Source organism: Epinephelus moara, chromosome 2 (genome assembly GCF_006386435.1).
Source record: "Epinephelus moara isolate mb chromosome 2, YSFRI_EMoa_1.0, whole genome shotgun sequence".
Taxonomy (NCBI): Eukaryota; Metazoa; Chordata; class Actinopteri; order Perciformes; family Serranidae; genus Epinephelus; species Epinephelus moara.
The window spans coordinates 760422-782923 of NC_065507.1; the positions used below are offsets into that span (position 1 = coordinate 760422).

The 22502-nt window shown below is 41.7% G+C and overlaps 3 protein-coding genes across 13 annotated transcripts in view; all 3 read left to right on the forward strand.

Moving 5' to 3' along the window:
* Positions 1-2389: 2389 nt before the first annotated feature.
* Positions 2390-10518, forward strand: LOC126407715 (presenilins-associated rhomboid-like protein, mitochondrial). 2 transcript variants are annotated; one of them, XM_050072882.1, is made up of 10 exons: positions 2390-2513; positions 3344-3545; positions 3613-3753; positions 5252-5300; positions 5379-5474; positions 5640-5789; positions 5939-6009; positions 7338-7439; positions 7524-7621; positions 9387-10518. In XM_050072882.1, exons 1-10 carry the CDS (start codon positions 2437-2439, stop codon positions 9541-9543), a joined length of 1143 nt encoding a protein of 380 aa, XP_049928839.1. In that variant the 5' UTR covers positions 2390-2436; the 3' UTR covers positions 9544-10518. The 2 variants fall into 2 exon arrangements, with proteins under 2 accessions (XP_049928839.1, XP_049928830.1); XM_050072873.1 differs by having other exon boundaries at positions 2398-2513; positions 3341-3545.
* Positions 10519-12101: 1583 nt separating this feature from the next.
* Positions 12102-16681, forward strand: LOC126406441 (claudin-1-like). 2 transcript variants are annotated; one of them, XM_050070732.1, is made up of 6 exons: positions 12102-12259; positions 13637-13878; positions 15328-15492; positions 15595-15676; positions 15754-15870; positions 16355-16681. In XM_050070732.1, exons 2-6 carry the CDS (start codon positions 13662-13664, stop codon positions 16449-16451), a joined length of 678 nt encoding a protein of 225 aa, XP_049926689.1. In that variant the 5' UTR covers positions 12102-12259; positions 13637-13661; the 3' UTR covers positions 16452-16681. The 2 variants fall into 2 exon arrangements, with proteins under 2 accessions (XP_049926689.1, XP_049926697.1); XM_050070740.1 differs by having other exon boundaries at positions 12144-12259; positions 13584-13878.
* A 107-nt stretch (positions 16682-16788) lies between these two features.
* The window catches only part of LOC126406405 (tissue factor pathway inhibitor-like), an 8604-nt gene continuing 2890 nt past the window's right edge, over positions 16789-22502 (forward strand). For 2 of the 9 annotated variants that reach the window (XM_050070647.1, XM_050070657.1), the window contains exons 1-8: positions 16789-17547; positions 19088-19138; positions 19808-19972; positions 20128-20337; positions 20734-20766; positions 21226-21258; positions 21599-21631; positions 22081-22113. In XM_050070647.1, the coding sequence (XP_049926604.1) occupies positions 17214-17547; positions 19088-19138; positions 19808-19972; positions 20128-20337; positions 20734-20766; positions 21226-21258; positions 21599-21631; positions 22081-22113 (892 nt within the window). In that variant the 5' untranslated portion in view covers positions 16789-17213. Of the gene's footprint in view, positions 17548-19087; positions 19139-19807; positions 19973-20127; positions 20338-20733; positions 20767-21225; positions 21259-21598; positions 21632-22080; positions 22244-22502 lie in introns of those variants that run through there. The other 7 variants (XM_050070667.1, XM_050070675.1, XM_050070683.1 and 4 more) reach the window with 5 other exon arrangements.

Below are 22502 nucleotides of genomic sequence, written 5' to 3' on the forward strand. Positions count from 1 at the left end.
GTTCAGTTTTTATTCCTGGTTGTGTCAAAGCGTCTGGTCCTGGTCCTGGTCCTGGTCCTGGTCCTGGTTCTGCTCCTGGTTCTGTTTTATCTCTCTGTGATTTGTAAATATGTTTGGACTCCACCGTTTTATATTTTTACTGTAAATGTCATCAGAGTATTTATTTAGCCTGAAATTAATGTTGGTGCTATTTGATGTTTCATTTGTTTGTTTTTGTTTTATTTTGGTAAACGGTGACTCGGTGAAACCCCGCCCCCTTCCTCCCTCCTACAAAACAAAATGCACAAACATAACGGTGTTCATGATGGAGGAGTCTGACCTTTATATTCAGTTTATTATCTGTGCGCACCTCGTTAACTACAGCTCCCATGATGCTTTGAGATGAGGCCTGTGTCTATTGCTGAAGACCAGACACCTCAGTGTTTTAATAAAGGATGTAAAAAAAAGAAAAAAAAGAAATGAGAAATCAGGTGTGAAATAAAAAGTGGGCGGGGCTTCATCCTCACCTGAGGAGGGGGAGGTGTCACTGTGTCACCATCGTGTTTTTATTGTATTTAAATCTGTCGGTGATATTTTAATCTCTGTAGGAGGAAACTTCTCACTAACACTTGTGAAACATTTTACTCTCTGTGGACGGACGACTCTTCAATAAATCGCATCAAAGTTTCACCTCAAGAGTCTTTTTATTTATTTATTTAATTTACTCCAGAAGTAGCTGTAGAGTGAGTGATATTTCCAAGGAGAAAAATGAAGAACATATTTGAAAATTCGTAGTAAAATAAAGAAATAAAAAATTCGAAATAAAAAGCTCTAAATTATTTGGAAAATATTACTCAGATATATGAAAAGAAATCCGGAAAATATCAGAACAAGTAAAATATTGAAAAATAAATACGAGAATAAAACAAAAAACACAGAAAACGTATGAAAAAGAGTTTTTTTAACTGTAAAATTAAAAAGACATTCGCAAATATCTGAAAAACAAAGCAGTAAAATATCCAAAAATTTAAAAAAAAAAAAAAAAAAAAAACACACAAAAAGGAACAGAAAATATTTCAAAAAGACAGAAAAATAACATAAATAAAATATACTAGTGAAGTATCTGAACGGAAATCCAGAAATACCTGAAAAACAAATGAGTAAAATATCCAAAAGTAAATAAATAAAACAAAGAAGAAACATTAAATATCTGAAAAAGACAGAAACATTTTTTTGAATAAAATATTTGAAAAGAAATCCGCAAATATCCTGAAAAACAAATGAGTAAAACATCAAAAAAAAAGAAAAAAAGAAAGAAACAGGAAATATCTAGAAATGACTGAAAATTATATATATATATACAGTATATATATAGATATATATATAAGCTTAATCTAAAAACATACAATTTGTTCAAATGTTAGTAAAATATCACAGTGTCCGACCAATTCTATTTAGACTGTAGTTTTCAGTCTGCGTTCTTCCTGTAGCCTACTTGTGTTCTTGCGGAGTTGTGAAAAGTCATGAGTTGCAGCCCACGTACTGTTCCAATTCAAAGTCCGCATCCAGCCGAGTGCAGTCCAAATGCCCGGATGTGAACTTGCTCTGCCCGTTCCATCAGGGATGCATCGGCAGGTGACTTGTGTGGACTTTTGACAGCCAGGTATCCCAGCTGGTGCGGCTTCTGCAGTGATGCGGGCGCTGCGCCGGTCCATCGTGGTGAAGAGGGAGCTGAGCCAGAAAGCAAAGCTTTCGATTTCCTGGTCCATCTCCGTCCCAACCCTCACCTATGGTCATGAGCTCTGGGTCCTGGTCCATCTCCGTCCCAACCCTCACCTATGGTCATGAGCTCTGGGTAGTGACTGAAAGACTGAGATTGCGGATACAAGCAGCTGAAATGAGTTTCCTCTGTAGGGTGTCTGGGCTCAGCCTTAGAGATAGGGGGAGGAGTCAGACATGTGGAGGGAGCTCGGAGTAGAGCCGCTGCTCCTTCATGTTGAGGTGGTTCAACATCTGATCAGGATCCTCCTGGGCGCCTCCCGCTGGAGATGTTCCAGGCACGTCCCATGGATGGATGGATGGATGGATATCCCAGAATGCATTTCTCACAGACCAGCAGCAATGGCAGCCGTCCTTGGGAGTCTGTACTCCTGAGTCGAGCTTGCCATGTCCAAACTCCCAAGTGCGCAAGTCCGAACTTGGCGTACTTGGTATTGAGAAACGCCGATACTGTGACTGCTTCTGACTTTACACTTATTAACATGTACATTATTGGAAAGAATAAATAAAACACAATAATATTAATAATCTTATTATTATGTAAATATGTGTGGTGCAGTGTCTGTCTCTGTCCACCAGGTGTCTCTGTCGTCCCCCAGCTCCGCTCTCGGAGCTCCGCGGTGACCCGGAAGTGAACGAGCTTCCGGGGTCGGTCGGCCGGGGTCACCGGGCTCCACCATGGCGTGGAGGAGCTGCGCTGTTGTGTTCAGACTGACCGGAGACAATGGTTTACGGGGCTCCGCGAGGGGAGGCAGGTCAGTGACCACAGCCGGAGAGAGGCAGCGTGTTCCGGCTGACAGACAGGCAGAGCCCCGCTGCTCGGAGTTAGCTCTGTTAGCTCCCAAGGACAGTTAGATTAAACTGGGTGTTAGCGGCTAACGTTAGCTTGGAGGCTAACAGAGCTGCTGGCTTCTGTTTTGATCTGTTTAAACAGATTAATCCTGTAATTATCCGGCTCTTATTCAAAATAGACGGAAGATAATAACTAATAACAGTAACACTGTCAGCTGTTGAGCCTCTGTGTTCATCACCCGGTGATATAAATACATTTCAGCTGTGTCACAAACACTCATCATGTTTTCACTCTGTAATATTAATAATACAACAAGTAGTGCTGGTGTATGTGTGAGCTAAACTCTACAGATCAGCTCCAAACAACCCTGAAAATATGATCAGGTCTGATGTGTGAATATGATATATGTGAAGCTGCTTAAAGATGGTTTATTGGGATGTTTAATAAACAGATGATGTGACAGATGTTCACAGTAGCCTGTTTTATTTTAGGTGTATGTAATGCTTCATGAAAGGCCCCAGGTCCTGTCCCAGTATCACGTTAGTTCACTCTCAGTGCTGAACTGGATCTAAACTGGAACAGGAGCAGCTCCAGTATGTGACTTTAATCTCACCTCACAGGGAACCACAACACACTACTACAGTGACCAGGGATGCATGATGATATCGGCACACCAAAGTCTGGCTCCTTGAACGCTGTCACTGACGTCCTTCGTTTATAGTTACAGTTCTTCTCAGTTTATAGTCCGAGGCATCTGTTCTCTGTGGTTAAAGTTCTCCATCTGTCCAGCAGGTGGCCTCACAGCCTCCAGCAGAGATGTGGCTTCAGGAAAGCCACCAAGAAACCAGAACCCAAGAAGGTGGAGGAGGATCTGGGAGCTGAGGCTGCGGTCCAACGCCGGACACCCACTCCCCAACTGGAGCAGCAGCAGGCGGCGCCCAGCTCGCCCCGGGCTTTCAACCGGCTCATCAGACCATTCATCTTCACCGTGGGGGTAGGTGATGTCTGATGGTAGATGATGTCATCAGCGATGTCATTGTCAGGTGTTAACTCCATGTCAGTTTACAGGCTGCTCCTTCGGCTCGGCGGCCATCTGGCAGTACGAGTCTCTCAAGTCTCGAGTCCAGAGCTACTTCGACGAGATCAGAGCTGATTGGCTGGAGAAGCTGCGACCTCAGAAACGAGGAGACGTTCGCAAAGAGGTGAGTCATCACTCTGACGTCAGTCTGAAGTGTTTGAGCTTCAGGAGGAAACACGAGTCCAGATTTCCTCCTGTGAAATCTGTCTTTGTGTTGTGGGAAGAAACTGCCCCGTGATCCACCAGAGAAAAACATCAGTGATTTGATTTTAAAAGTAAATTTAAGTCCTTGTAGTTTGGTCAGGTGTGTCACAGCTGTGACGATCTGTTCTCTCAGATTCCACCATCACGAGAACAAAAACACGTTTCCTCTGTCATTTCTTTATTTACAGCGTCAGAGAAACATCAGCAGAAATTAGGTTTGAGACGGGTCAGTAAATATTTCTGTGCAGTTCTCAGGAATTCAAAGAGCTTTTCACAGTCTCAACATAAAAAATGTTCCTTTTAATAGTGAACTTATTTTTTGGAAATAATAAATCACTCTGACGTCTTATGGTATGTTTTAGTCAAAAGTGTGCTTAGAGCTATGAAAGGTCCAAAATGTTAGTCATTTTCTGGTCCTATTCCCAATTCCCAGTAAATCTGTTCATAAATTCAGCTAAATTTTCATAAAGTTTTCGAGTCAGTTTTGATGTAAATTTTTAGTAAACTGTCTGGTAAAGTTCCAGTAAATTTGTTTGTACATATTGAAGAGAATTTATTGAACTTCTGGTAAATTTCCAGATAATTTTTAGTAAATTTTCTGTTAAATTTCTCATAAATTTTCATGTAAATTATTAGCAAATTTCTTGTAAAATTTAGTAAATTTCTGTTATGTTTTCCAGTTTTCAATAAATATCTAGGAAGTTAAGCTTCGGAATTTTAGGAATTTTACAAAATTTCAACTTAAAGATTGTACCTTTTAATAGTGAACTGATTTAGTGAATAAACTGATTTAGAAATATGAGGTCTTGTGACGTGTTTTGGTCAAAAGTGGCCCATTTAATTGAATAGTAACCATGCACCTTATCTTTTTTTAAATAAGTATTTTAGTTTAAACTCAGTAAACGTAAGTTTGCACAGTTTGCTCCTGTGTTGGCTCAAATTTTTAAGTTAGTGAAGTCAGTTAAATTGTTAACTTGTTAGCTTGCTAACTCACCACATGGCATATTTTATTTTGTATGTATTTGGGATATAAATACATTCTGTCTGCTCGTGATGTGGTGAAAGGTTTCTTTCTATCTGTGTGTGACATGTTGAACGCAGCCTGAGGAGATAACCGTGTTATTTAATCCCTCTAAAGTCTCCACCTTGAATATTCCCTGGTAGAAAATGTAATTTCAAATGCTGGTGAAGTTCTCAGTCCAGGGCCCGTAGACAGTCTGCGAATACTTTACTTAATTTCTTTTGTAAGTGGTTTTCAAATATAGATTTTTAAAGTGTCAGATGAAGGTTGCAAACAGACTTCTTGTTTTTAAATGTCTCACAGAAACGTGCGTGAGTGTTAATGTGGTAAAAAGACGTGCTCACAGATTCTGCTGATGTTCTGCAGTCTGAGCTCTGATTGGCTGTTTGTGTTTCAGATTAACATTTGGTGGAACAGCTTGAGTGAGGGTCAGAAGACGGTCACAGGTGAGACAAACTGCAGCAAACATTTACATCAGTCTAATTTAATAGAGTTACTATAATAAGCCTGTTTTTCTTTCCCAGGGATCATTGCTGCTAACGCCATCGTGTTCTGCTGTTGGAGAGTCCCGTCTCTGCAGCGCTCCATGATCAAATACTTCACCGCCAACCCGGCCTCCAGTGAGTCTGTCTGCTCACACTGTCACTAACAGCTGTTTCAGGTCCTCAGGGCGGTGCGTTCAAGGTCCCACGTGTTTTAGATTGAGCTGACAAACTGATCAAACCAGCAACACGTCACGCGGGAGTCTGTGTCTGTCTCTGACCTCTTCGTCTGTGCTCCTGCAGAGACTCTGTGCTCTCCGATGCTCCTCTCCACCTTCAGCCACTTCTCCTTCTTCCACATGGCCGCCAACATGTACGTCCTCTGGAGCTTCTCCACCAGCGCCGTCTCCATGCTGGGCAGAGAGCAGTTCATGGCCGTCTACCTGTCTGCAGGTGCTGCACCACACAACACTGTCACTTAACGTTGTTCTGACTGGCAATGATTTGTTTTTATGCTCATACAGTGAAGACAAACAGATCAAACACAGAGTTCAATTGTTGGCGCTGACGCTGATTTTAGTTTTCGTTTGTTTGTCTTTCAGGTGTCATTTCCACGTTTGCCAGTTACGTGTGTAAGACGGCCACCGGGAGGTTCGGTCCGTCGCTGGGAGCTGTAAGTGACATCACTGCTTTCATTTCAGTGAAACACTGTGTTTGTAGACCTGTTTTACTGCAGTGGATCCCAAACTCTGGGTCGGCACCAGGGTTACAGAGGGTCGCTACATTTCCAGGAATTAAAGCACAAAAAAACCCCACCACAATTTCAATATAAAATTTGTATCTTTTTTTATATACAGTAAATATTGTTTATTTGGTAGGTTTTGAGAAACAAAAACATGTATCAATATATACTAGTCCATACCCATTGGTAGCTTTGTCACCTTCTACCTATGCCAGTCCTCAATGTCTGTGTGCAGTTTCACATAGATTGACCACGTCAGTGAGTAGAAAAACGTGGGACAGACAGAATGACTGACTGACAGAATGACACACTGACAGTTTCTGTGATTGTCCATCATCTTCCTGCTCTGAAAAAATCTTGTTGAGTGTTCAGTTAAACTCAAAGATCCTCTAAGGAGTCAGATGTCATTTTTTCTAGTAAGTACATTTTGTTTCAGTGGTTTTAAACCTGCTCTTCACTAACGAACATTAGCATCATCACAGTCAACTGTAGCTGAAAAGGCTTTGTGCTAACTGAGCTAGCAGCTAGCATTAGCGTTAGCTTTACCCTCTCATCCAAATACAGTCACTTCTGGCTCCAGAGTGACAAAACAGGAGTCCACAAACCAGTGGGTGACGTCACGGCAGCTTTACTGTCTGTGGATTTACACAACAGCTGATGTAGAAACAGGAAACATCGTTACGTTAACCAGTCTCTTCAGGATGTTTGGATCGCAACAATTAATGCAAATTTAGGTGATCCCTGTGAATTCTGCAGAACCTTGCAATTTTGTCCAATTACTGCAGATTTGACTGTTTAAAATAGGTAAAATGTGATTTTATTGTAGAGCTGCGTTCAGCGTGTTGATGCACGCTCAACACTGTTTTTGCAATTTTCACTCACCGCAGTTTCATCACAAAAACAGGACTAAAACACTGTTTTTAGAAAAGCTGCTGTGACATCAGGAATTTAAGGCACAACAATCCTAAAACTATCCCGTGAAATCCTGAAGGGACCGATTAACGTACATCGTCACTTCCTCCCCTCAGGCTCGTGTTCTTTGCACATCATACTGTGACCTGTGACACATCACTGGTCAACATTCAGACGCTCCTGCACAAACTGTGAAGCTCTTTCACTTTAAAACGCATTCCTACGTTTTCTGTTGTAAATGTCTCTGGACTGTTTGACGTGTTCTGTAAGAGGCCTTCAGGCGTGGCTCTGTGTGTGAGCGCAGGGTTTAATGTGGTCTCACCAGCTGTGTGTGTGTGTGTTCTCAGTCTGGAGCCATCATGACCGTCCTCGCCGCCGTCTGCACCAAAATGCCAGAAGCCAAACTGTCCATCATCTTCCTGCCCATGTTCACCTTCACTGCTGGCAACGTAAGACAAGCTCCGCCCACTTTCACCTGCTCCACCTGTCTCTGTCTGACCGTCACCTGAAACTCCTCCTCTGTCTCCCCTCAGGCTCTGAAGGCCATCATCGCCATGGATACGACTGGCGTGGTGTTGGGATGGAAGTTCTTTGACCACGCTGCTCATTTAGGAGGAGCCCTGTTTGGAATGTGAGTCACTGTTTCGACCAATCAGCAGCCGCTCGTTTCCTCTGACACCTTCACTAATGTGGGAATTATCAGGGTCAGTGTAGGTGAAGTAAGAAAATATGGCTCCGGGAAGTGTCGTAATATTCTGATAAATAACAAACAACAACACAGATTTAAGCCGCAAATTTATGAAATAAAAACCGGGATATTCTCTGAGATTATTGAGTCATGAATTTGCAAGAAAAAACTTTATAATCTCAGAAAATATTTAAGTTTTTTTGTTGTAAATTTCAAGATAACTTTCTTGTCCCAAAGGAAATTTGTCTCGTACATAAAGGCTGCTGCATGAAAATACATCTGTTTGATTTTTTTTATTATTTACCACTGTTGTTAGGGTCTCTGCAGGTAAAATAAATAAAGCCGGCAGAGGGAGGTAATAATCTGGCAAAAAATTCCAAATCTAGGAGATCAAAACCGGGATATTCTCTGAGATTATTGAGTCATGAATTTGCAAGAAAAAAATGTTATAATCTCAGAAGAGTATTTTACTGTAATTTTCAAGAAGATTCAAGATAACTTTACTTGTCCTGAGGGAAGTTTGTCTTGGACAGAAAGAAAACACATTCGTGAGTTTTCTTATCATAAATTTAACACTTAATATACCACTAATTACTCGCCCCATTGTAGGTTAAAGATCAAATAAAACCAAACTACACAAATACGGAGCTGCGGGATGGTGGGAAATATTCTGATTAAAAATTCCAAATCTCCAAGTTTTAAGTCGTAAATGTACGAGATAAAAACTGAGATATTCTCTGAGATTAGAAAGTCATGAATCTGCAAGAAAAATCTCAAAGAATATTCAATTGTTTAATTTAAAATTTGTGATTTTTTTTTTGTACATTTCAAGAAGATTCAAAATGACTTTATTTGTCCTGAGGGAAATTTGTCGTGGACATAAAGGTTGTCAAGGGACTTTTATTTTAATAATAAATTTCCCACTAATGTGGGAAATTTTAGAGCCATTGCAGGTAAAACAAACTGGGACAAAGACTATTTAGTGATGAATTTGCAAGATAAAAACTTAAAAATCTCAGAGATAGTCAAGTTTTATTATTGTAAATTTGGGCATTTTGGGGTATATTTTAAAATGACTCCGAAGTTTGTCTTGGACATAAAGGCTGCCACACACAGAAACATCTGAGAGTGTTTTTTTATCTTAAATTAACAACTTAAATCCCAGAGAATATCTGATATTTTTTTTTATCTTGTAAGTATACAAATTTTATTGTGGAAATTTTGAACATTGTTTTATTGAAACATTACCTCCCTCCCTCAGCTCTGTATTTTTACATATTTATAAATGTTTTGCTCACAGTAGCCTTAATATGCCGTCATAAGGATCTGCAGAGTGAACATTGAGTAGTGACTACAGATCCCTTTAATAATCTCATAAGCAGACGGAGGTTTGTGGGCCACACGTTAGAGGAGAAGAAGAAGAGCTGAGTCTGATCACTGTCACAGTCAGTCCTCTGATTAATTAATTGTCTGATTGTTTCAGATGGACTCGTATAAACTGTCAGGGAGTTTTATTTGTTATAAAACATCAGATTTTATAACTCTTATAAGAAGAAAGTGTCATGAAAAGTAAAAATACCTCAGATTTGAACTGAACTCGAGGATGTTCACTGTGAAGCAGGACAGACACTGTGTGGTGTTGAAGGTGTGGCTGCGTGTGAAGGCAGGACTCAGTTTTCCATCATGCTCTCTGTCCTCTCTCCTCCAGCTGGTACATCCTGTTTGGTCACGAGCTCATCTGGAAGAACCGAGAGCCATTTGTTAAACTGTGGCATAACCTGAGAACAGGAGGGCCGGGCCGAGGAGGAGGAGGAGGAGGAGGAGGAGGAGCAGCAGGAGGAGGCGCAGGAGGAGGCGTGGTGTAGGACGCTCAGATGCCGGGGCTGATGGGAAAATATAAACATGTAAAGATGTATAAAATGTACAGACAGAAGCCGGATCGCTGCACCATTCGGCTTCCCCAGGACAGGTGATGATGTCACACAGACACCTGGAGGTGAAGTCGTGGTTCATATTTATAGAAACAGTTGACGTGAAGGTTTCAACTGTTTGTGTCTGATTGATTGTTTTTGTTTACCTTTTGTTTGTTTAGAGATAAATGAACTCAGACGGAGCAGAAACCAATGATTCTGATTGTATTTGGATTCATCGTTCAGCCAATTAAAGTCCAGGAAGATTTAGGCAACGCTTCACAAACACTTTGAATTTATCGTTTGCTTTTTCATAGATTAATAAATTAATTCAAAGCTTTAATGATCCCGTAGTTTCCTGACGTCTGTGTACGACATTTGAATAAGATAAACACTGCGTCCAGTTCATACGAGGAGTCACTCTGCTTCAGGACACATGAGATACATACGTGTGTGTTTGAAACCAGAATCACCAGCAGCAGGAAACAAGAAGTATGAATAACGTGAAAAGTTTCTTGTTCTAACAGGATGTTTTTCATGTCATGAGATACAAGATGTTTTCATATTTACCAAGGAACTTTTCTTGTTAGAACAGTCGACTTATTTATCTTGTAATGTCGTGAAAGTGTTGCTGGGGAGAGGGACGTCTGGGGTGCTTTGCTGCAAATATAATACAAGACTGAGTATATTGTTATAACCAGAAAAGTTTCTTTTTATAACAAGAAACTTCAGGTTTTGTTTGTTTGTTTTTCCGGCGAGGCATCGATGCTCTTCCATAATAGAACCTCAACCTTCTCTGACATTTTTAAAGTGAGTTCTTCACGTGTGAGAGAGAAGATGAAGTCGACTCTGTTCCAACGTGTTCTCGTCTTTCTTTCTGCTTATTTATGTTTGTTTGTTTGTGTCTTTTGAATAAAACTGTAAACAATGCTGTTGAATCCTCGGAACCGTGACTCTGCTGTTTGTGCAGATTCAAGACAGAACCAGTCCTCGCTGGAGGAGCCGGCTCTCCTGTGCTGGAGTTGTTTTGTTTCCTTCATGGGCGAATCTGTGCATTCCTGGCTGCAGTGAACTGCACACACTTATTGAGCCTGGGTGTTTTTGTGCTCAGGGTGGACCGGCTGCTGCCTCTGAGTGTCACTGAGATGTTGAGTTGTTCAGATGCAACATAAAGACAGACAAAGTCCTCTCTGTCTGATCTGGAGCTTTCTAAAAAAATAACTCAATTTAAATTAAATGTTACTCACAGACATACATGACATCACCGTCCTCCAGCTGAGCCCCGCCCACTTCAGAGCTGTGAGCTCAAAGACACCACAGAAAACATGAAGTCACTGACAGCAAATGTTTTGTTGCAGAGAAAAATGTTTTTTTTAAATCATTAGTTAATCAGCTGTTACACTTGACACTCTTTGATCTGTTTTATTGAAGCAGTTTAATAACTGCAGACTGAGCAGTGAACTGACCTGCAAACATGAAGTCACTTTGATAAACAGACAGTTTAAAGTCCACAAACTGTCACAGAGACAAACAGACACACACAGAGCAGACGGGACCTGATAGTAACTGTTACTCCTGCAGATACTGTGACACAAGTTAAAGTGGCACAAACAAAAATACAAGACATGAAAAGAGTGAATTTTGAAAATAAAATGAATGTGAATATGTGTACCACACACATACAAGTACACACATTTAGTGTATTCAACACACCTAAGATGCAAAACTCCCTCAGTGAATAAAAGTCCCACTAGAGGACGTGGGGCCCTCATGCCACCCTCATGGAGTCTGTTTCTGACAGTGTGGTCAGAAACATGCACACCAGTAGCCTGCTGGAGGTCATGTTGTAGGGCTCTGGCAGTGCTCCTCCTGTTCCTCCTCACACAAAGGAGCAGATAGCGGTCCTGCTGCTGGGTTGATGCCCTTCTACGGCCCTGTCCAGCTCTCCTGGTGTAACGGCCGGTCTCCTGGTATCTGGTATCAACCTTATTGGGCTGCAGGTACGGCCTCATGCTACCAGCAGTGACAAGGACACTAGCAGAAGACCAAACTAGAGAAGAATCAGTCAGGAAGGATAAGGAGAGAGCAACTGTCTCCTAAATGGACAGATTGATAAACCCTGAAGTTTAACTGACTTGGTGTTAGACTGTGACCATTAAGTGTTCCCTTCATTTTTTAAGCAGTGTGTTGTTATGACAGAGATATTATCTGAGCATTCACAGCGCTCCCTGGTGGACAAACAATGTTTTTAAATTAACTTAAACCCAGTTTAACATTTCTGTTTTTAAATTTCATCTATCAATTTACAGATAATCTGATACTGAGAGATCAACAATAAGATGATTTATTGGTCCGACACAACGCTCAGTGGAGATACGTTTGTTGGGACATTGAATAATTACTTTTTTTCTCCAGGTTTATTAAATAAACTATGAGAGATAAGTGGCACTAAAGATCATGAAAGCTGCCGAGAAACAGAGTTGGAGGTGAAACTCTGGGAGTCCCGTGTGTCAATAACTGTGTGTGTTCAGCGGTGGTTCGGAGGTTCATTGACCCTGGACACCAGCAGACCTCAGAGGATCAGACCTTCACACTGAGACCACATCACTGAAACTAACAGCTGCAGAAGAAACAAAAAAACTTGACTTCAGCCTTCAGATCTGAGCTGACGGTAAGAACTGTGCTCTGCTGCTTTACTGGGAATGTTAACTGATGTGGTTACATGTGTATTTGGACCATTTTATAAGAGCTCAGTGGTCTGGTCAGAGGCTGAAACAGAAGAAAAAGGCGTGCTGAGGCGTGCTGAGTGTAGTTTTACTGATGACTAACCTACATTTATGAATTCTGCTGCTTTCATACTGTCACATTGTTTTGCTGACAGAAAGTTATCACATATGCTGCCGTCAATATGTGATTTAGTCTTTTAGGGGTAAGACTGTGCACCTGTTATGAACTTAGCAAGAAAATCACATTGAAAACATGAATATTGCAAAAGTTGAATGAAGAAAATCAGACGCCTGTTCAAGAACTTTCCTCTGGCTACAGACAGGGTGGGGAAGTCAGAGGGTTCGTTACCATGTTAGCCTCTAATAATTTATAAAATGTGTTAGATGTTTATTTTGCTTGTTTTTGTGCTTAAATTTCCTCTTGAATGTTTCTTTTTGTCGTCATTGAAGGTGCTCACCTGTTAGTTTTGTTGTAAAGGCATGAGGACCTGTGTGTGACTGTCATTTGATTCATAAACATAACTTTGAATGACATATTAGCATGTCACTAAAAATATAGAGGATCTAGAACAGAACCCTGAGGAACCCCACAGGTAGTTTTTGACAGTGTTGTTGCTGTGTGTCTGCTGGGAGCCTGGTCTCCGAAGTTGTCAAAATCCGGCACTTGAGCAGTGTCTTGTGACGTCACACACTGACAGAAAAAGCCGCCCTTTAATGTCAGCATGGTACACGGCCGTTATGGATTAATGGTGCTCGGTGGCGTTGGGGAAACGTGGCGGGACAAGAATGAAAGTTAAGGTGACGAAAGTCCGAGTAGGGCAGGGGGGAAGGGTGGTGGATGAGTCCAACAAACACCGACTTCAACTGAGAGAGTGGTGTTTGTGTCTTGTAAGATTATAAAGCCAAACTTCTTTTTTCCAAAATTTAACCACATGTTTTTGTTGCCTAAACCCAACCACGTGCATTAGTTGTTGGGGAAAAATTTCAATTGCCGTTGTTGTACTTACGTATGGCTTTTATTTTGAAAGAGACTGTACGCAAACTGTACATTTCCTGTGAAAACAGGAGTGTATTTTGAAAACATACAATGCATGTAACAGGCTGAAGTTGACACGGCGTCCCAGAACGTCAACAATGTATCTGGACGTGGAAGGTCCTTGACTAAACGTCGATATATGAAGTTGGCGTGAAAATGTGTGTGCTGGATGCGGACGCAGGTAGCAGGTTGCTAACATGTTAGCATCAACTACTCAAATTCACTTTGTGCAGATTGTTTGGTGTCAGAGCCACCAGGTGTTGGTGACTTCCTGCTGTGTTCCCAGGTGTGCAAGGGGGACATTGAGCAGCATGGCAGTGGGCCTGCAGGTTGTGGGTCTGGTCCTGGGCGTGGTGTCCTGGTGTCTGCAGTCCAGCTGCACCTCCTCTCAGATGTGGAAGGTGAGGAGCCAGGCGGAGTCGGTCAGCACCAGTCAGTGGCAGATGGAAGGTCTGTGGATGAGCTGCGCTGCCACGTCGCTGGGCTCGATACAGTGCAGCAGGTTCAAGACGGTGCTGGGACTGCCGGGTGAGTCATCATACAACCATCTTGTTTATTGAACAGCTGTAGAAACTGAAACATCATTTAGGTTTTAGTAGCAATTGGCATTAAAGCTACACTGAACAAACATTTGAATGCACACACAAACACTTTTGTTTTTGCTCGCAGTTTTCACAGTATTAAGATAAAGATTTGACACTTTTTTGATGCACTCAGTAGATAAATTTCTGTCAAGTGTTGATCCATGTTAAAATCCATGTTAGTGAGCGCTTGTGACGTTTGATCCCACAATGACACAAATGGAGCGTGTTGTTAACATGTTGACTGCAGGAATGCCCATATCACGACCATAAGAAATTTCATAATGTTGTTTCCATAAATTTGGCAGTACATACAACCGACCTCACAACCACACAAATAGGTTAGGATCAGTGATGTAATATATTACTCGTTACTCTTTTCAGAAGTAATAATACTACTTTACTGTTAAGTCCCTGCCAACAGTAATTCGTGACACTACTTGTTATATTACTTTTCCATTACACCCCATAAAATTGGTAATTGCGTATCTCCCCAAAGTTCAGATGTGTCTCTGTGTGGATGTCAGGGTGATCACTGTTGAGTGTAGCTAAGGCTAGATGGCTCCTATTTACCTGGAGGTCTTCAGTTACCTGTGAGCATTATTTTCCCAGAGATCTGTCTGACAGACGGAGAGTCACTCATGGAGCAACATTTCATCCACCACATGTCCAACCACAAGCTTCATCACTTCTCTGTGTCTGCAGCTGTCCACCAGTTTGGGTTGTTTAGCCAGTGTAGAGCTACAGCCGACCTCTGCAGCCGAGGAGGGCTCACCTTTGGAGGGGTGTATTTCCTGGAGCTTCTCAATGTTGTGCTGTGGGTCGTAGAGGTGTTTCAGACCGAAGGTTTGAGGACGTGTTTTTCACAGTGGAAAGAGTTTTAGTGCGACTACCTGCAGCAGCAGAGTTCCTGTCATCGTTCCTCCCGAAAGTCCATGACCAAACATTTGGTCATGGACTTTCCATTTTGTGAGAAGGCTGAGGCGTCAGAGGGTTCTGCCATGAACCTCTGCCAGCCTTCAGAGCTCATTGTGGTTGCAAATAAAAGATAAAGCAGGAGCGTGGTGAGTCGAATTCTGTGCATAAATCTAGAAAAGAGCTCAAGCCCTCTTCACTGTAAATGTCCCTCAGTGTCCGAATGCATTTTTCAATCCGGCAGGTGAACTGAATTTGCTGGCCACCTATCAGCAGTGTAACAGATTTTATATGTATAAACCTTAAATTAGGGATGCACATCAGCCAGTATCAGCTTTGTTCAGACCTTGTTCCGCGTTGTTTAAGTTTGAGTTTTAACACATTTTTACTGATTTTAATTAAACCTTTAAAAAAACGTATACATCAAACTTCTTTACTCTTGTTAAACATCACTGTGTGTCACGTCTGGGTGCGTCTGCAGCTCACCTGCAGGCCTGCAGGGCTCTGATGATCATGTCCATGCTGATCGGTCTCGCCTCCATCATCGTCTCTATTCTGGGACTCAAGTGCACCAAGATTGGCAGAACCTCGGAGCACGCCAAAAACCAGATGGCTCTGACCGGAGGAGTCTTGTTCATTGTGTCCGGTGCGTGACGTTGTGATTTCTCTCAGAGCTGAACACGTTATTCGTCTGTTCTGTCGGTACTTGTTTGTGACTGAGATGTCTTCATGTGTGTCTCCTCCTCAGGCCTCTTCACTCTGATTGCAGTGTCCTGGTACGCTGCCAGAGTCATCCACGACTTCTACGACCCGCTGTACGGAGGAGTCAGGTCAGTCACGCACAAACACTGTGCGGACAGTATGATGTCACTTCCCGCTGCTGACACTGTGTGTGATGATGCTGCAGGTTTGAGCTGGGTACTGGTCTGTATCTGGGCTGGGGGGCCTCCTGTCTGGCCATACTGGGAGGATCTATGCTGTGCTGCTCCTGCAAGAAGACTTCACTTGCCCCCCCTGCTGCAAGGTACACTGCACCACACAGACATCTGGGTTTGTCCACACGGGGTATGATGTCCGAATTTAAAAAAACAGTCTCACTACAATGAAATAGGTGCTGTGGGAGCGAACACCATCGCACATGAATAAAACTGGGTTCTCTGAATCCACAAGAGTCTCAGCTTTCCAGGTTTATGTAAATCCAGGACTGTTTATGGACCCAGTGTGCAGAAATATTCAAATACAATAGGAAAATAACACACCTGTACTGCCTGAGAAAAACTGCAGTAGGCATATAGTGGGCGTGTCTGTGAAGGGCAGACTGATGGGTACCCATAGAACCCATTTTTGTTTAGATATTTTGAGGTCAGAGGTCAAGGGAGTTCTGTGAAACGGTCGGTGGCAGGTGTAGCAGGCCCTTTCTAATCCAAATCTACGAGGCTGATAGAAGGCATTAAAGGGGCCGATAACAAATCAGTTTTAAATCAAAAATCTCACGTTCTCTCTTTCAGACAATTTTCATACAACTTCACCACGACGAGCCGAGGACAGAACATCTACAGAGCAGCTCCTGCCTCCGACAACAGCAGCTCCAAAGCTTACGTCTAAACCTCTTCAGCACTTCCTGTCTGACGTAACGTCACAGTCTAATCCAGGATCACGCTGGTTTTTAAAGAATTCCTTTTTTTTCTAAGTACAAAATTAAATATTTTACTGTGAAGGGCGCTCATGCTTTGATTTATGCCGAAATCTTTTTGTACCGCTGATGTCACCGAGATTTCTGAACCATCCTGTTTGTTCCATGTTGACGTGTTGTAAATAAATGTTTCCTGAATCTGTGTGAGCGTTTTCCTCTCTGGTGTCACAGACAGAAGCAACAGACCTCAGATCAGCTGATATTTAGTCACAAGATCTGCTGCTGTGACGTTACGACAACCTGCACAACTAAAGACGTTCCCATCAGCCCCGGCTGTGCTGTGTTCACTGATGATGAGCACTTTTGGAGAACCAGAACTCAGAGACAAAGATGGGTTTCTAAATGTGTCCACTGTGCACGTCACGTTGGAAACATGTTAAATTAAATTCAGGCCGGTCGACTTTTTTGGGAAATTGAAGGTTAAGATTTATTTATAACCTCTATAGAAAAACAAAGAGACAACTCCCTCTCAGAGTATGACAGGAATGTCGGCTGACACTTGTGGTTGGAGTTATTAGAAAAGGAATGTGTGATGATGGAGCAGAGTGGGCGGGGCTCAGGTATAAGTTTCATTTACTCCACACAAACTCAGCAAACTCCAGGAAGTGTGTCTTCACTGTGCTGGCAGAATTCAGCCTCAACACGCAGTAAAAAAACACGAGAAAACCGAAGCCATGACTGAGAATGGTTTGTTTGGGTTCTGTCTGCTGGCGGTTTGTTTCCTGCTCCAGCCCGGACTGGCTCAGGTTCCTGAGCAGGTTCCTGAGCCAGCGCAGTGCCTCGTCTCCAGGATGTACAGTCTGACCCGGCTGCCGGAGAGTAAAGATTACCACAGCTGCTATAATGATTGCTTAGAAGAACCTGACTGCCACATGGCCGTGGTGACACGACCGGTCAGCGGCCCATCAGAGTGTCTGCTGGTCAACTGTCTGAACCAGGGTCAACACTCACATCCCCGAGATCCCAGCGCAAAGATCAGCGTCTACCCCAAGAGCACACTTAACAATGGTAAGATGGATTTATATTTATTACAGGATTCTGTTTAGAGTAAGTGTATGGCAAACTGACAAGGACCTCTGGGACCGGTTGCACAAAACACCTTAAGTTAAGATTTTCCTAGTCTGAGTTCAGGTTTCCTCATAATAAAATTGATTGCATAAAACACCCTTAAGTCTTCTCCTTAAGGTTTCCTTAAAATGTTCACTGAAGTATTTATGGTTTTCTTGGCTTGTACTTAAAGCCCCTACAAGGAACTTTCATTTTGAGTTGATTTTTGGCGACCCTGTGGACAAAAGTGGTAGTGTTTTGCCGGAATGAAGCCTACATTTCCCATGACGGTGAATCTGTGCAACCTGCGGCCTCTGTGTGTGGCTCCCCGGACAGCTAACGCCGTGGACCCGCCGGCTCCTGCCAGGATTGGGCTGGTAAATGCTAGATCGCTAGCGAACAAAACGTTTATCCTGAAGGATTTCCTGACTTCCCGAGGATTGGATTTTCTCTGTGTGACTGAGACGTGGCTGACTGTTGGTGAGTCCAGTGCTTTCACAGAACTTTTACCCGATGATTGCTGCTATTTTAACTCCCCGCGGACGTCGGGTCGAGGAGGAGGAATAGCGACTATTTATGAGAGTCACTATAAATGTAAGCAGCTAGGTAAGATGACGTGTGTCGTCTGAGTGCCGTAAATCATTTCGTCCTGGAAGCGACCTGGGGCGGACCCGGAGACAGTTTCCTAAAGGTATGGATATACACTATATAGAAATAGCTTATCTTCACATCGATGGTCTCATTTGCTGTTGTAGGTCACGCACAGACATCAGCAGAAACCAGAGACTTTTGCATATCCAGTTAAAAGTTCCTTGTAACGGCTTTAAGGAACCCTTAGACCGGTGCACAAAAGACCTTAGCAACCAAAGCGAGGTAAAAAACCAAAGATACCATGACTGAGTTTATGGTGACAAATGAAAAAAACCAACACACCCCGAGAAGAGTGTTCTGCGACCAGGAGAACCTGACGGACACACTCCTGATTTTACACTTAAGATTTGACTGAATTCATCTTTGTTGTTTCTTCCTACAGTCATTTTCTGTTTTCTGGTATTTGGGCTCAAATTTACTTTGTTGTTTGTGTTGTCTATGATTGTGTTCCTCCAGAAGTTTAATCTTTTCCTCCTCTGACCTGTATGGTTTTCTTCTGCCACTTTTTCACTATCTTTTGAGACGATAACAGGCATCACAGCTTGAGTCCAAACAAACAAACAATTCAATGGAAACTGTTACTGCTGTAAAATCTCTTTCAATACAGTAAATCATCTTTTTAAGAGATTCTGTGCAACTGTGTAAGTCCCTCAGCTAAGGAGAAATTAAGCCTTAAGTGTTATACTTAAGGAGAAAACTTAAGGTGTTTTGTGTAACCGCTCCCTGGTCTTTTGTCTGCATGATGTTTGAATGTTGGTATGAAAACTCCAGATTAAGAATCCAGCATCAATATTTTTGATTGAGATTAAAAACCTGCTTCCTGCTGTTGAATACATCTCTTATCCCACAGAACAAACAGCCTTTCTCATGAAACACCAACATGCAGTCGATGATGAGACAGGTAAGAACAAACCTAAACCTGCTTAATCACAACTTGTTTAACAAATGTGTCTCCATCCAAAACCAAACATCATATTATTACGGAGACTGGATACAGATTTAAATAACATTATTTTACTTTTGGGATACAATAAACAGGTCAAATATTGTTCTACATTAACTTGTGTGCATTAATATCTTTCTTTTACATTTGTAACATCCTGTACATGTTGAAGAAACGTTTCCCAAGCAAAGATGACTGCTAGCTAAACTCCTCTTCTGGGGATGAAGAGCTGGCCTCTAGTTTGTTTTTCCTCGTCCTGGTGATCAGCACATCTGGGTCATGTTAGTATATGTTGGATGTGTTTCCATTCACATCTCTGAAAGCTGCAGAGCTCTGGTCAAAGTAGCGCAAATGTAGTGTAAAGAGTAACTTATTACTCTACACAGAGAGTAATATTATAAAGTAACTTTCAAATGAAGGTAACTAGTAATATGTAATATATTATATTTTGAGAGTAAGTTGCCCAGCACTGGTCACTTCTTAGAAACATTCACTAAAGTGGGCGGGGTTGTCTCCTAAAACATAATTGGTTAAAAATACATTTATTTTCAGTATTTGAAAATAAGTCAAATAAGATGATTTTGGTTTTGACAAAATCATTTGTGCCATCTGTCCGTGTACCTCCAGGTCGATGCTACGACATCATGACTTACAGCAGCTGCCAGTCGGGGATTCCCAAATTCTTCTACAACAGCACCAGTTACAGGTGTGAGCAGTTCTACACTGGCTGTGGGTCCAACAGGAACACATTCGATACCCAGGAGGCCTGTGAGGCCCTCTGCAGTCAGAAGTGTAAGAGACCTCTTAAATATATGTTGTGAAGTCCCTAGTGTTGAGCAGCCAAGTGGGGGACTCTGATCTCTGAGTTTCCTCTCCACGATGTGAGTCCACCGCGGAGGGAAACAGAAGACCCTTCTACCTGTGAATAAAAATCTTTGTCTCTCCAGTCCTTTGTTATCGGCCAATGGAACACGGTCAGCCACCCCCCATTCGCTTCACCGATGTCTCAGACAAATACAATGACAGCGTTTACAACAAGTTCTTCTACAACGTGTCGAGTTCCAGGTGTGAAGGATTTCACTTCAGAGGCAGTGCGTCTAATGGGAACATCTTTAACACTGTGGAGGAGTGTGAAAGACTCTGTGCTGGTGTTAAAGGTAACAGACAAAACGATTTCTGTTGCTTCTCTGTTTGCTCTTATTAGATAGATTCTTTAACTGGCGGAGGAAGCAGTCAGATCTTTCAGTAAAAGTACTAATACCACACAGTAAAAATACTCTGTTAGTCCTGCATTGAAAATATTCAACCAATAAAAGGATGTAAGTATCATCAGTAAAATGTATTTAAAGTATGAAATATCCGATCTCATTACATGACTCTGACTCATGCATTAATGTAAAAGCAGGATTTTACTGTTGGAGTTGGTTGAGGTGGAGCTCACTTTACGGATTAATCTGCTGATTATATTCTCTGTTAATTAATTGATTGTTCGGTTTCTAAAACTTGTAACAGACAGCATCATTTCCATGTTTCATTTAATATTATTCCACCAGATCTGACAGTGGCTGCTCCTACAGAGGGGACAGGTAACTATGTTTTCTGTTTATCATATTTACTTGTATTTGTATCACAGTCATTCTGTAATGTCAATTATCAATGAGGGCAGTTAATACAGAGAGAAAAAATAATAGAAACAACATGTTTGTAAGATTAGGAGCATCTTCTTTGCATTTTTCTCCATGTAAATATATCCCTGTGTCATCTGCATACACTTGAACATCAGTTCCATCACATATTGAAGGCTGATGATTGATGTATAAACTGAAGAGGAGAGGACCTAGTATCGAGCCCTGGGGCACTCCTACATTATAACAGAGAATGGGCAACACTGTGTCCTCTATTCTTACGAACTGTGTCCTCTATTCTTATTTAAAGGCAGGGCTTTACTTTTTTGTGTGTTATTTTATATGCTCTGCACATCATATTATTGGGATACATTTACTCAGATATGGAAAAAGTTGAAACTAAATTAAATGTTCAAACAGTTCCTACGACCATTCAACCTGCTGTGGACTCAGGTAATAACACATCTCTGTTTTCTGCATTATTTTCGCTCATATAACTGTCTCGTCAACTCTACGATTATAATTAACATTATTAACCCCATAACAGATAATACAGTAACTGCCTCTACAGACAATGTTCCTGCCAAGAACACAGCTAACTTTAAATTATAATAATCATTATCATTACTGCATCTTAACACTTTACCACCATGTGAATGTTATGTATAATTAACAACGAGTTAATACAACCAGCCCGCCTGCTGAGGATTCAGTCTGTTTTCTGCATTATTTCTGCTATAATCACCATCGTATGAACACTAAAACAAAGATTACATTACTGATTCTTTACCAGATCCGACAGTGGCTGCTCCTACAGAGGGGACAGGTAATTATATTTTCTGTTTATTATATTTACTTGTATTTGTATCACAGTCGTTCTGTAATGTCAATTATCAATGAGGGCAGTTAATACAGAGAAAAAAATAATAGAAACAACATGTTTGTAAGATTAGGAGCATCTTCTTTGCATTTTTCTCCATGTATAAATATATCACTGTGTCATCTGCATACATCTGAACATCAATTCCATCACATATTGAAGGCTGATGATTGATGTATAAACTGAAGAGGAGAGGACCTAGAATAGAGCCCTGGGGCACTCCTACATTATAACAGAGTGGGCAACACTGAGTCCTCTTTTCTTACGAACTCATATCTATTTAAAGGAAGGGCTTCACTTTTTGTGTGTTATTTTATATGCTCTGCACATCATATTGTTGGGATACATTTACTCAGATATGGAAAAAGTTGAAACTAAATTAAATGTTCAAACAGTTCCTACGACCATTCAACCTGCTGTGGACACAGGTAACAACACACCTGCTTCATCTTCACCTGTATGGCTGTCTCATCAACACCACATTTATAAATAATAATTTATTATAGGTAACAGACAGCCAACTTTACATATTTTTATTTCCCTGTATTTACTCTTGACCTCCATGTTTATCTTATATATAATTCACAAATCAATATTTCTGACTTTAAACCAGCTCCTACAACCAGCTCACCTGGGGCCTGTATCACGAAGCAGGATTAATGTCTTAGCGAGGTAACTTCAGGGTTAACCCTGGGTTTTCGGTCTCACGAAGCCGGTTCAGTTCTTATCGGGGTAGATCACCATGGTAACTTACTCTGAACGGCTATCCTGCTCCGGAGCAGGGTAAGTTCAGGGTTGAATCTGAGCCTATAAAAAG